General features: G+C 32.9%; 1 protein-coding gene across 9 annotated transcripts in view; it reads right to left on the bottom strand.

Moving 5' to 3' along the window:
• Positions 1-14,737, bottom strand: part of LOC129800725 (epsin-1) — a 35,131-nt gene extending 20,394 nt beyond the window's left edge. For 7 of the 9 annotated variants that reach the window (XM_055845324.1, XM_055845329.1, XM_055845328.1 and 4 more), the window contains exons 1-2: positions 14,672-14,737; positions 3,047-3,117 (exon numbers count right to left, since the gene is read on the bottom strand). In XM_055845324.1, coding sequence (XP_055701299.1) covers position 3,047 — 1 coding nt within the window. In that variant the 5' untranslated portion in view covers positions 3,048-3,117; positions 14,672-14,737. Of the gene's footprint in view, positions 1-2,516; positions 2,521-3,046; positions 4,471-4,533; positions 6,185-14,671 lie in introns of those variants that run through there. The other 2 variants (XM_055845325.1, XM_055845326.1) reach the window with 2 other exon arrangements.
• Between the last annotated feature and the right edge of the window lie 346 nt (positions 14,738-15,083).

Raw genomic sequence — 15,083 nt, 5'->3', positions numbered from 1 at the left:
CTTGACAGGTTTCTAAAAAAACCCCGCTGAAAAGTGAGTAACAAAAAAAGTCAAATTATGAGCCTTTACCCTACTCATTTATGGTAAATTTCATGAAAACCCCTCAATAAAGTAAAAACACATTATAACTAAGATAAACCATGGCAACTATAGGCACATTTGCTTTATTCGATAAGCATAATCACACTTGAAAAATATCAACAAAGTTTTTATCAAATTTAACTTCTCCTCGAATTAAAAAGGACCCCGATTTCAAAAGAGTCGTACTAGCGAGAGTGTACTGTAAAAGACATTCTGTAATGGCATCTACACACTAGAGAAATTTATGTCCATATTGAAGCAAATTTCCTACGTCTACGTGGGAAAAACTTTTCAATATGGACATAAATTTCCCTGGTGTGTAGAGGCCATAACGTGTGACAGCTTTCAATTGAAACGATCACTTTGAGGTTAGGTGTGTGATTTTTGTTAGGCTTGTTAGGTGTGAAATTTGAGTAAAATTTATTTGTGAATAACATAACCTAAAAAATAATTTTTCAAACACCTAAAATTCCTAAGTTTCATTTTTTGTCAAAAAGTAGGAGAGACTGGGGCAAAAAGTCACAAATTGAAAATTTGAAAATTCAATATCTTGTACACCGAGAAAAATTTGGATGGTATTTTCTACAAATCGTGTCTTTAAATTCTACTATCTCAAAAGATAGTAGAAAATACCATCCTCCATAGACACTTTCCTTTAGAATTTACCATCTTGACATTTTAAAATTTACTATCCTATGGATAGTAAATTCTAACAGCCGGATGATAAAATCTACTATCCTCATTTAGATTTTACCTTGACCTCTCTTAGATTCTAATATCCGGGAAGTAAATTTTACTGGCCGCATATTAGATGTTAAAATTTAACTGAAAGAGAGTAAATTTTAACGGAGGATAGTAATTTGGATTGAAATTACTATCCAAGGCAGTAAAATTTGCCATCCTGCTGTTAGAATGTCATTTTGGAATATCGTGGATGCCGATGCAACGGTTCCCGATATGCTTTGAATACATTATAGGAGTTCGTGGCGCAGCTGGAAGATGCTGGACTGTCATCACAAAGGTCGCGTGTTCAAATCTCGGCGCAGTCGTCAATTTTCACGCACCAAAATGGCTTGAAATACAGAGAATATCATCCAAGAAGGGCCCCAAGCCCTCAAACAATGGCCAAAAATCAATGAAAATAAGGAAAAATAAATTTTTCCGACATTTTTCATTCTAATATCCGGCTAGTAAAATTTACTATCCTGCCAGTAAAATTTACCATCGGGCTAGTAAAATCTAATATCCGGGATATTAGAATTTACCATCCGGCATATTAGAATTTACTATCCATGCAATAGATTCTACAATTTTTGACAGTCCAATTTAATATCGCGTTTGCTGGGTGACTTTTTTACTATCCGGCCATTAGAATTTTGTATGGAGGATGGTAAATTTTACCATCCACATTTTTCTCGGTGTAAGATAAAAGAGATAGCGACTTAAAATTTTTTTCCATAGATAGCCTCCATAGACCTTCTTCAAAGTCGTAAGTTTCTTAGAATTTGAACAAGGAATTCAGAAAATAAGAAATATTGAAATTTTTAGCCCTATTTTTGAAATGTTTTCCTTACAGCAGATATCAATTTTGACCTACTTATTTTCCAAAATTTATGCACTGGTAAATATTTCCTAAATTGTTTGGATTCTTTGAATACGAAACCACTATCTATTTTAGAATTTTACAAAGATTTTTTCTCAAGAAATCCTTTTGATTAAAAATGACCACTTGGGGTAAAAAGTAACAAAAGGTAAGGAGCAAAGACCGAAGCAATTTCTGATGTCTCACGGCGAGAAGAAACGTCATTTTCATGTCTCGCCGCTTTTTGTTTGCATTGGTCAATCGATTAGCAGTCTTTTGTGTGTTTTTTTTCTAAAATAGCTTGAAAAGCGCTTTTCGTGTTTAGATAGAGAAAACTGTGTTTTAAAAAGGTGTAGAGGAACAAATTTCCTATGAAAATATGTAATCTAGGTATTTTTTTAAATTTACGAAAGCCCGTAATAAAAAGAATCAAAATGTGATAATATCCTATACCTGGTACTATTTGCCCCAGCATTTTTGAGAATGGTCACAAAATTATCTTTTAGAAATCAGCTCGATAAAGCTCCTTACAAAAAGGAGGAAAATGACTTTCACAAAGTTGTAGAGCATTAAATTTCCTATAAAACTGTACTAATTAGAAATTTCTAGGGCGCTAGGGTAGCTTGTAAAAAAATAAAATATCCGTTTTGTGACTTTTTGCCCCAGTCTCCCCTATTACTTCGATAAATCCTTGTTTTGGAAAAAGGATTAGAAAGATAGACCATAAGCAAAATATTTCAGTGCAAAAATTTACAAGGATATATTCTTAAGAAGGGATGCATGAGATATTGGGATTGTAAGAATTCACTTCGAGGTTATGTCCTGTATTAACATAACCTCACTCTTTATAAGCTTTTTTATGTATTTCCACTCCAGTTCTTTTTTAAAGTTATCTTACTGTACACTCTCTGCTATTTATATATGCAATCACTAGAATCACATCATTTTATATCCCTCCAAACCATAATGTTTGCACAAATATCAAAGTTAATATTGATTCAAACAGTTTCAATTTCTATAAACCAAAAGCAAACTTTGAGCTCAATTGAGACGTAAGCACACAAAAAAGTTTAATAGTTTTATTTATTTTTAAAATGGACAAAATCTAGTGTGTAAATTTGCATGAATACGGCAAATTTATCAATAAAAAAAATATATCCAAGTGAATTGAGGTTATGTTCACCATAACCTCTCATTCGAAAATAACCTTTTGATCTATTTTACAGAGAATGAGTGTCCTTAAATAATATTCTAAATACCAGAAAACAAAACCTATTACTAATTTTCTTTTGAGTTTTTTTTTATTGCAACAAAAATGTATTAGGAAGGAGAATGAATTGTAAATATACATAAATATATAAATTTTATTTTGAATAAACTTACTTTTTTATGTTTTCTTGAGAGATTTTTATTTGTTTTATAGAGACAGAGTTTTAGAATTGTCCAAAAGCAAGCTACGGGTACATGAAATGAATAAATCACACATTTTCATTCGTCAATTAGTTGTTTTGTTGTAATAAATTATTGATAATTTTTTCCTAGTCCCTATAGTCTTTTTTTTAACTTATTTATTCTAATATTTAATATAGAGTTTTAAGGAATAGTCCAAGAAATGGAAGGCAAAAGAAGAGATTTTGAAAATAAAATTTAAAATCCATACAATTCAAACTTCACTAAACTGCTATGTATTAATTAAATAAAAACTTAAAAGAAAAATAAATTTGAAAATGAAATAAAATTATAATCTTCCAAGCAAGAAGCAAACACAAAATCCTTCAGAAAAATTATTTTAAATAAAAATTAATGTAAAACAGAAGCTAATGCCAAAGAAAATCTATTTACAAAGAGAACACACTTTGAAAATGTACGTTTCACTTGCACACCTTCAACTGCTTATCTCTCAATGATTAAAAAAATGTCTCTCTCTATTTCTGCACTTTACAAAAAAAAATATCATATACACTTGAAAAAGGTCAAATATGACGCCCAGAGTCACAGTGAATCCGTAGAAAAATTCCTCATTAAAGGCCACCCCCTATTTTCCTTCATGAGGATTCCCCACAACGTGATGCATTTTACTCTTTAACTTACTTAAGTTTTCCTTTATTTTATGTATTGCAGACACCCTCCAAAATCCCATAAAACCTCTAATTCTTTTTAACTAAATTGCTTCCAAACTAAATTATTTTATGCATCTACTTTGCAAATTGTTCAAGAAACCGACACAACAAAAAATTCTCAGTCAATTGAATTGAAGAAAGAAAAAAAAAGAAAATGCCATACGAAAGTCTGCTGAATATTTAAAGTGTTGTGGGAAACACGTGTTGTATTAAACAGAATTCACGGTATAAATATTTGATTTTTTTTACATTTGCATGAAACGGAACTTAATGCACGTGAAAGAAAATAGCCAAAGATCCAAAGACTGTCCGTTGGATCACCAAAATCTCTTAAAATTTTGATTGAGTAATCAAAATGTTATGTTCAAACAAATAAACACATTGAGTCTGTTCATAAGTTCTTGTGCTTATTTAATGGCAAAATCTTAGTCATTTGGTTTATTTCTTCTTCATAATTTTTACAAGGATTTGCAATTTCGAATAAGTTCACAAATTAAAAATCTATGTAAGATTTTTATAACTTTGACAAGTTTGAAATCAAGAATAAATTGGTATTGTTATACGAAAACCTTTTAGCTTGAAAGTTTTCATAGATATTTGAGAATTATCAGAATTTTTATAAAATATTTTCCTAAAAAACAAAAATTTTCGGTGCTGCTCAAACTCCTGAAAAGTCAAATTTGCGAACTCCAAAATTCCGAAAAACCAAAATCTTGAACATTAAAATTGCGGGAAACCAAAATCTCAAACATCAAAATTCCGAAAAGCCAAAATCTTGAACGCCAAAATTCCGTAAAAACAAAATTTCGAGCGTCAAAATCCAGAAAATGACAATATCCCGAATAGCCAAAATTCCGAGGTCAAAATCCCAAATGGATTAAAATCTCAGAAAGTCAAAGTCCCGATAAACCAAAATCTAGAACACCAAAATTCTGAAAAGCCAAAATATCGAACGTCAAAATCTCGAGAAGGCCAAAATTCCGAATGGTTCAAAATCCGGCAAAGCCAAAATCCCCAAAACGTAAATCTCGAACGTCAAAATCCCAAATAAATCAAAATCCCAAAACTCCAAACTCCTGAAAAGCCGAAATTCCGATCGGGTCGAAATCTCGAAAAACCAAAATCCCGAAAGCAAAAATCTCGAACGCCAAAATCCCAAATGAGTCAAAATCCCGAAAAACCAAAATCTCGAACCCTAAATTCCATAATGGATCAAAATACCAAAACGTCTAAATTCCGAAAGCTAAAATCACGAAAAGCCAAAATCTAAAACGTCAAATTCCCGAAAATGCGAAAATCCCAAATGAATCAAAATCCCATAAAGCCCAAATCCCGGCAGTGGACGCCAAGATCTCGAAAAGGAACAAAATCACGAAAAAGTCAAAATCACTTAAAGCCAAAATCCTAAAAGTCCGAATTTCGAAAATCTAAAACGCCAAAATCTCGAATGTCAAAATCTTGAAAAGGCCAAAATTCTGAATTGGACGAAATCCCAAATAGCCAAAATCTGGAATGGGCTAAAATCCCGAAAGGACCAAAGTCCTGAACGCCAAAATCCTGAAACGCCAATATATCGAAAACCCAAAATTCCAAAAAGGCCAAAAGGTCGAAAAGATCAAAATCACGAAAGTCAAAATCACAAAATCCTGAAAAGGACGAAACTATATAGAGGATATTGTTTATGGTCGAAGAATTCGAACAGAATTTCGAATTTTCATACTAAAAGTTTGCGCTACATTACAAAAATTTATAAAATGCCACATTAAGAAGCTATCAGAGTTTTGCAGTGATTATGAATGGATAAGATAATGGAAAATGAATACTTTTTAACCTCGCTACTGTAATTTTCCTCAGAACAATGTAAAGGCATATACATGTTACCATTCAAGACATTTCGAATTTCGGACATAAAATATTTCAGGTAGAACGCGGACAAAGACAGAAGTAAAAATCTCTTTTCTTTGGATTTAGTAATTGACTTTCGAATGTTTTTTCGAGTGCTCAAAATAAAGAACTAAGGAAAATTCTAACAAAAGACTTGCACGAATTACAAGACCTTTTCTTATCTTTTTATAATTGTACAAGATATATCTAAACCCGTTACGATTCACTACAACTTAAATATTTCGATTAATCAAATACCGATAGAATATTGCCGGGCTAGACGAAGTCAGCTGATTTTCGAAATGACTTTCTACTAGATCTATTAGATCCATTAAACAATCTGTGAGCGCGAAACCCTTAAGGCAATCGTGTGAATGTGTACCTTGGGCGCCAGAGGTTCCTCTAAAACCCTCACCGTTTCTGCTAACGATCTATTGCCTACCGACGATCTAGCATGAACTAACTCTCAATGCTAATCCTCCATTGAGAAAAAAAGAGGGTGCTATTCACTTTTTTTTCTCATAACTAACACTTTTTAGGTGTAAAAATATATCAACATTTTTTAATGTTAATTTTACACCTTTTTAAGGGTAAAATTAACATGAAAAAGGGTAACTTTAACCCCTAATACACCTAAGAAGCTTAATATTTACACCGATTTCGGATCAATAATGCAGGGTAAAATTAACATTTCCGGAATGTTATTTTAGCTTTTTCGGATTTCTTTTAGTGTCTGTACGATACCCCTTCTGAAGGAGTAACTCACAGGTTAACACTATAAGAACGTTCTTAGGAGAAATAGGCGCCGCTTCGAGAGACATCTATGATGTCAATTCAAATGCCAACGAAGGGTTCAATCGTTGGGTAAAACTTAGTGCTAATAATGTTAAGTTTTTTCTCTTTTTGAAACATAAAGAATAAATTATGCTCCAAGAAAATTGTGTTTTTCTCAGCAAATACCGAAAATTTTGATTTTGTTAGCAGTCGAGTGAAAATATTTAAAAATCCAATTTAAAAATTCTCAGAACAACCAAACCAAATCCTTCACTTTTTGCGACTGGAAGGTAACATGTAAATTAATGTGCAAAATATAATTTTCTCGAGCAATGGTAGAGAATAAACACAAACAAGTGTGTTTGCAGAATCATCTGCCGAGTATATAATTTCTCGCAAGATATTCTAACACGGTTTATCATCCTCCATAAGTCTTTCAATCTCGCCACAAAATACTTCACTCTGAAACCCAGTGATAGTGACTATGGAGAGTGTCTGTATAGCTCTGTCCCTTCCTTTTTTCCATTTCTAACACCGCAAACTTTTCAATTTTTCATCCATTCGTGCGAGAGACAGAGTGAGATGGTTAGTGAACAAAATTACGCGCTTTTTTTTATTCATTGCTATATAACCCAAGAGTTCGATGACCGAATTGACGATCATATTCGTCATTTAAGTGTTCTGCTCAAAAACATTTTTCTTTGACCGTCTCCTGTGGCCATTTCATCAAAATTATTCCACCTTCTCATGTTTGTGCATAAACTACCTTATTTTTCCAAATAACCGAAATCCCACCTCCCAGGGAGACACCTGTATAAGTTGAGAGGAGCAGAAAAAAACATGATCCCAACTTTTTTGTGATGATTCTCCTCCACTTCTCATCTCTCTTGTCTCATCTGTTTACACGAATAATAAAAGACGACGCGACATTCATGAAAACAACGCATTTATCACGGGGTTTGGGTAAATGTTATAAGTAGGAGCTACTAGAGCTGTAGGCGATAATGAAAATTTCTATCTAGATAAAATAAAGATACACAGTAAAAAAAATTTACAAGAATAATCATTGGTTTGCTTTTTTACCACGATTATTCTTGTAAAGTTACACAAATTATGTATTTCAACAAAACGTGTAATCTGAAAATGTGAAATTTAAATTTTGTGTAATTGTAAACCGTGCAATCAACTAGGAATGATTACACAGTTTTGTATATTTTCTTACATATTTCGTGTAAAATTACACAGTTTTCAAACAAAAAGGTGTACAAATTACACAGTTTTCAAACAAAAAGGTGTACAAATTACACAGTTTTCACACAAAATGTGTACAAATTACACAAATGTGTATTAGTACACACTATTACATGTTTAATGTAAAATTTACCATGAGAATCATGGTAAAGCAGCCAAAAATTTTTAACTGTGTAGATAGTGTCAGCTGAGGTTTGAGGTTATAATAGATTTTGAGGTTATGTATACAATAAAACATGCAATTTTCTTAACGCTCTTACAGACAATCAGTTGATTTTAAACTGTCAATACGTAAATGCACCCTTAACCCTTTAACGACGAGACACTTTTTACGGACTGAAAATCAACAATAAGAATTAAACTGAGAAACATAATCAATGATAAGTTTTACATCTAACCTTGGAAAGTTCAACAGAGTCTGATTCGGTGTAATATTTTGTGCTTCTATGAACGATAGGGACAAAAATAGCCCAAAAATTTAAGTAGTTTTTCTGACAATACAAATGAATAATATTTTTCGCTTTAATGAAAAATATTACGTATGAGTATTGTAGTTTTTATTGCCAGAAGGGTTTGGCTTAAAAAAATTTGAAGTATAAAAAATAAATAAAATCAATTATGAATTTGAGAATTTAAAAATTCGCCATTTTTGAGCTTAAATATTTACTATATAGCAACTAGCTAGAGACTTGCAAAAAATATTCTAGATTCCTTCAACCTTCTACTTTACAATTATGTACAGACATAAACAAAATAACTTTACGTAATCAGGAAAAAGTATTTTCTTTATGGGACACCGGTGTTCCAATCGTCCTGAAAGGGTTACCAAGAGTATCTTTGTTGGTCCAATAGCACCAGTCGTACTATACTATATCCGAATTTTCAAGACCGCGGATAATTCTTCTGACAACAAAACCTCAAAAATTTTTAAAATTAATCTATTGACAAGATAAGAAAATGAAACTCATCTAAATGAGATAATGTTATAGATCAATATCTAAAGTAATATTTTCAAAAATTGAGTTTTTGAAGATCATCTGTACTACTCTAAAGGCGTCTACACATTGGGAGCAATTTTTGTCAAAAATTGCTTTTTTGAAGGAAATTCCCTGCTGTGTTGTAGGTGGAAACGTCAAATTTCTGTCAAAAACGCAATTTTTGACGAAAATTGCTTCCAATGTGTAGACGCCTTAAGGGGAAAATGTCAAAATTCTGTCAAAGTGACAATTTTTGATTTTCAACTGTATTTAGTTATTTCTTTTGATTTTAAGAGATACTGAGGAATTAGAATCTTGAAATGGATATTCGAAATAATTATTAACAAAAATATCCATAAAGGATATCTTGAATAATTACAATCTAGTAAAAAAAATATCTAGATAACTTACAGCTCTGGGAGCTTCAGACTAAGAGCCCCAAAATAACATACACTGTAAAGCAGGTACTTTTCTCGCAATCTCTCATATCCACTGAAACTGATAACGTTAAATTTGCGTAGTTTTGCAGATAAAAGAAATATTGAAAGAAACAAAAAATTGTGAGAGTGCGGGATAAGATAAGAAAGCAATGTTTAGCACTCACACACAAAATAGTTTAAAACAAAAACTCTTGTAATTCACATTTTACCTCTTTCACCCGTGTCCAACACAATCCACCAATTACATTTCAATCGATATTGTAGCACCCCTTTTTCACACTCACTCAAACCTCAGAGGTACAAATTCAATTAGAGACTCACCAGGTTTATGAGGAAAAATCCCCAGAGCGAACGAAAAATTGAGAAAGCAATTTTTCCATTTAATAAAATGGATATATCGCTGTTCTCTGTCAATTGACAAAGCCCATCAGAAAGTGAAAGGGAAAATTATGAAAAAAAAGAAATATTTGTCTCTTTTCTAAATTCATCAAAGTTGTACGTGCAAATATTTATTAATACTTTTATATTACATAGAGAATAAACCATCAAAAGATAGAGGAAACCCTCAGGTTTTGGTCATATTCAGTGACAAAGCGAATTTTCTTCTTGCACACATCACTGAATCTCTTTGTGTTTTGTCGCAAAATTTCAATTAAATTTTGTGCTAACAAATTCATCAAATCCACACAAAAAACATTAAATATACCACAGTATTCTGATCAACTGCAAGAAGGATTGTTGAATAATATAAAAAAAATTGCAAGTTGTACTTTACACATTGCATTTTGCGTAAAAATTTTTAAAGATTGAATTGCAAAATTCAAATTTAAATTAGGGCTCAACTGTCTATTTTGCAATTCAAAATTTGTAAACTTTTCAAATTTTTCTTACAAAATGATGAATATAGAGGAGATTGAGGCAGGGTTTAGTCCGGAATGGTACATACATTATGTGAGATTCTTAACAATCTTACCTACTATAATCCTAATAAAATCTAATGTCCTCCGATCGGCCCTAAACTTTGTCCAAATGTGTTTGGCCACTTCCTGATCACAAATATATATGGGTGGCTAAAAACCGTTCCCGTCCAACCGTCCGTCCGTCCGGCCGTTCTTTGGAGCTTAATAGCTCCCAAACTAATAAAGATATCGACTCGCGGTTTTCGGCAGAGGTTATATATCGCTTGAAAATTGCAACTTGGTATATTGATCCCCCACCCCCCAAACTTAAAATCCCCTGATCCCCCCTGACCCAAGGGTCCAAAAATATTTCTTAAAATTGCCATAACTATGGTTTTAATTGTCATAATTTAAAAAGTGAGGGCGTTTTGGAAATCTCTCATGAAATGCCACTTCCCATTCTAATATCGAAAGTTTATAAAACTACCACTAGAGGCTCTATTATTAAATAGAAAAATTTTCAATTTTCTAAGTTAAATAACTGAAAAACTCACTCAAAATTTAAACTCATTTTTCTCAAAAACGCCATTGCGCATTTTGACCAAATTTTAGAGCAGAGGTGTGCAAGAACCGTTGAAACCAAATAAACGTCAAATGAAACATGTGCGTCAATGGTCAAAACGCTACAAGAACAAACTTATTTTGACGTTTATTCGGTTTCAACGGTTCTTGCACACCTCTGTTTTAGAGTGTTGTAGCCTAGGCTATGAAGTTTCCAAAAATGGCATAGGTTCGCTGTGATTACAATAGAACCGGAGATATATAATTCTTTATTAGCCGTCCATTATGGACCTTTTAGAAAATACATTAGTTCTTACATTATCAACATCGGTATTTTTGTTTGACTCCAAACTTCACAAATTAATATTCTTAGTTTCTTCTATAATACCCTTTTATTTCTTTTACAAAATCCTTGTATTTAGAACCGGAGATATGAGGAGTCAAAATTCACGAAATTCAAACCGCCATATCTCCGGTTCTATTTAACCTAATTTGACGAATGAAGGCGCTAATTAAAGGTCTCGCAAAAAGCGCTACAACTTTCTAGAACATTTTATCTTCATGTGATCACCGCTCTAGGGGACAGTCGAAAAACGAACGCATAACCTCAATTAACTCAACACCTGCTTAACTGATCTTGATGATTACTGTGGCATAATTGTAGAGAACATTTATATCTATATTTCGTCCAAACATCATTTTTCGCTCAGACAGACAATGCCACCTGTACGATTTTGTCGTTTACGTGTGAAAAAATTGACTTTTCCCATAATAACGCTTTGAAACCATTCAGATGCCAATTTGACTGCCTCTACTCGACCGAGACACTTAAAATAGGCTTTTAACTCTTTCGCGTCCCACTTTTATTCAGCAGATGAATTCATGCAAAATTGAGTTTTTCCTAATGCTTTATGATCAAATATTTATAATAGTTCAGAGAGGAAAAAAATTTTCCATTGCGTGAAAACTCGGAAAAACCCCGGGTCATATATGACCCTGTTGTCCTCAAGGGAAGTGTATTTACCATTTTCAAAATCTATATCACGGGCTTTTTAAGAGTTTTTTTTGCTTGAAGTTACTAATTTGACCAAAACCATGGCAAACTGGATTGTCTTGATGAACACTGTACTCCTGGTGTTCAAGGAATCTTCCTGGTAATCCCTTGAACAGTCACTGTCACAATATTTTGAGTGGTATTTGGCAAAAATAAACTTATCCACATATTTATTCACACGCAATACAATTGCACAATATGAGACGCTTGCAGAATACTCAAAAATATTGCAAAATATGTTATAATTCATCAGATATAAGATGAAATGTCCAGGGTCAAGATGTCCCACCTGCATTTCACAAAGAAAAACAATGTCTCAACTACATTTCGCTATAGCTTTGGGACGAAAACACTGTTACCCTTGGGGACAATAGGGTCATATATGACCCGGTAAATTCTACACGCTTTTCTGGAAAATTGAGAGTAATTTATTATATCAAAATATGCAATATACAATCTTTGGATATTCTATTTTGTGTTTCTAGAGAACTTTTTGCTGAAAAAATAAATTAATATAAAAAATTTTGAAAAAGAAAAGTCATTTCACAAAGTTTGAAATTCGTGATTTTTGATCTCAAATATTTTCTTTTCTTGAATATCTGGAGTCTTGAAAAAATTAGCCAAGACTCTTACATCCTTCTATTTTGATGTCGTGCACAAACCGATAGATTTCAATTAATGTAAATAGTCAAAAGAAATTGTTTTTTCCCCGGGTCATATATGACCCTAATGACGCGAAAGAGTTAACCCTCTAACGGTGTTTTCTTTAATATGCGAAAATAAGTTTTAAACAATGTTTTCTACGATAATTATGATCCAATAAAGTCGAAAAAACCATCCATTCTTTATTATCTTTTTTTGGTTTATGATCAGCGCACAATAACTTTTGTTTTGTAAACATGTTTTTGACATTTCAATGAGAGTGAATGAAACGGAGATCTAGTCATCTTGCTCTCTTTCATATGAAATTTTGAAAACATTTTTACAAACAAAATTAATTGTGGGTTGGGCATTAGCCGCTAGGTGAGAAAATATAAAAAAATTTTTGAAATTCTTTTTGCTTCTAAAATTCACATTTTTAGTTTTTTCAAATCATTTCGCTTGATCAAATTTAATTAATCAAATTAATTGGTTGCCCTTTAGGATTTCAAGACCTTCGAGAACTAGGCTAAACCTGTAAACGGTCTTACGTGCTCTACCAACTTTTTACCGGTCAGGATTCTTCGTAAAACCCTGCTAAACTTATAAATACCTTTGAAAAAATCCTCTTGAAACTTCCTTTCCAATTTCAACTTTTGCAAACTTTCAAGTAGAATTTATGAATAAAAGCTGGAGAGAAACTTTTCTATTATTCTTAGACATACACTGATAGAAATCCGAAAAAGTTAAAATAACATTCCGGAAATGTTAATTTTACCCTGCAGTATTGATCCGAAATCAGTGTAAATATTATGCTTTTTAGGTGTATTGGGGGTTAAAGTTACCATTTTTCATGTTAATTTTACCCTTAAAAAGGTGTAAAATTAACAGTAAAAAATATTTTTACACCTAAAGTGTTAAACTTCTGAGGAAAAAATGTTAATCGCACCCTCTTTTTTTCTCAGTGTAGAGAACCATTTGAAATTTGAAAAGAATTATTTAAAAACTTTAGTTAGAAGCTTTCTGACCTTACTTTTCTTCCGATCTCCAAAAGCTGTAAATTTCGCGCTTTTAGAGCTATTTCTTGGCCTCTAATTGCTCCACAGGTAAAATGTGTAAAAGTCCCCCAAATTGTTCAGTCTTTTTGCTGGTTCATTTAGCTGGAATTCTTTATGATTTCACTTTCTGTGAGACAGAATGATATCACAATTATTGCCTTCGCTTGCTCTTGGGGACTTTTTTTCACGTTACAAATTCTGAAGCTTTTGAGCTTCGTGTGACGAGATTTATGAAATATTTGATGGAAAATTAAGGTGTGAAAGGTGAAAAATATTTTTCAGAGGCCTTAGAGAAGGTCTTTGGAAGCTTCCTGAGCAGTGTGTTCCTTGGAGAAAATTAATTATACTTTGGAAAAAATGTTTTGTTAAGCGAACAAATGGATTTTGTTGAAATTTTGTCAAAAGGATGTTATTTACCAATTTGACAAAACTTTTTCTTGCATTTTATGTCTAAAAACACCCTTTTGACAAACTTTTAACAAGATCCAGTTGGCCGCCGATTTGACAAAACTTTTCCATATTCTGTATCAGGGGCGTGATATTAGCTCTGAAAAATGCGACCGTTTTTAGTGTATTTTTTCCCTGTTTTCGTACACATTTCACGACATATCTACAAAACTACGTAGGTTGTCAATTTTGGGTTTTCGGTTGCGTCTTCGTTATTAAATTGGCTTTTATTTTGTATTAGTATTTTTTACTAAATCATTCTACAATGACGGAAAACAGCTAATAAACTCAAAAGTTTTTTCGGCTCGCTAGAAACATAGAAAATGTTATGCCCCTGTCCTGAGCAGTGTGTTCCTTGGAGAAAATTAATTATAGGATATTTGTTTAATTGCAGCTGGAATTATTGAAGCAATAATAAACATTATAGAGGTGACTCTCTCTAAGGTCTAATTGAGTCAACACATCTTTCTTCCCTTCCCGCCTTTCCCTGACCCCGTCTCGGGGCTCTTTATGGGTTCCCATCACCGTTAAATATGCAACATCACATGACTTCCTCATCTTTGTCTCTGTGAGACACTCTTTCTTCCAGACTCAGCCTTTCTTTGAGGCTTGAAGTGGCGCCTGATAAGTCTGGCTCAGAGGAATGACCCAAAGAGTGACAGATTGAGGTGGGGGCGCGCCTTTGAGGTGTCTCTATAACAAACGCCCCTGTCCTTGTGGACTTCACTGTGACTTTGAAGGCACAAATAAACGCGTCAATGTAAAAATTGATAGACACTTGTAGAAAAAGCAGAAATCATAAGATTCAGTGTCCGGAAAAGTCCTCAAAAAATATATTTTGCCTACAGAAAATCTTCATTCTCTTCGCGATGAGGCAGCATAGAGGGAATCTTGAGAAACTCACCTCAATTTTAGCGTTACGTGTTTGCACTTAAATGTATTATCCAAGAAAAGCTGCCAATTGGGATCAGCTTAGGTCCAAATCAGCAGGAAAATGCAGCAAATTCGTTGATTTCCGGACACCACAAACTTGAGGGACTTTTTCTTGCATTAACAAAAAAATCCTCGCACTTCTTCCACTTTTTTTTCAACACAGATTTTCACAAGTTTCCCCTGCTTCGCACTACCAATGGACAATTGAACGGATAAATTGACGATGTGGAGCACAAAATATTGATGAAAATTCAGGGTAGAAACACTAATTATCACGCAATTTTCACGGAGGATTTTTCGTGATTTTACAAAATCCAAAATGACGTATCACGAAAAAGATGACAACAATGCACGATGATTGCCGAAGTTCATCGAGAGAGTGT

The sequence above is a fragment of the Phlebotomus papatasi genome, chromosome 2, assembly GCF_024763615.1.
Source record: "Phlebotomus papatasi isolate M1 chromosome 2, Ppap_2.1, whole genome shotgun sequence".
Taxonomy (NCBI): Eukaryota; Metazoa; Arthropoda; class Insecta; order Diptera; family Psychodidae; genus Phlebotomus; species Phlebotomus papatasi.
The sequence above is the reverse complement of the archived record's forward strand: the minus strand, read 5'-3'. Positions and strand labels throughout refer to the sequence as shown.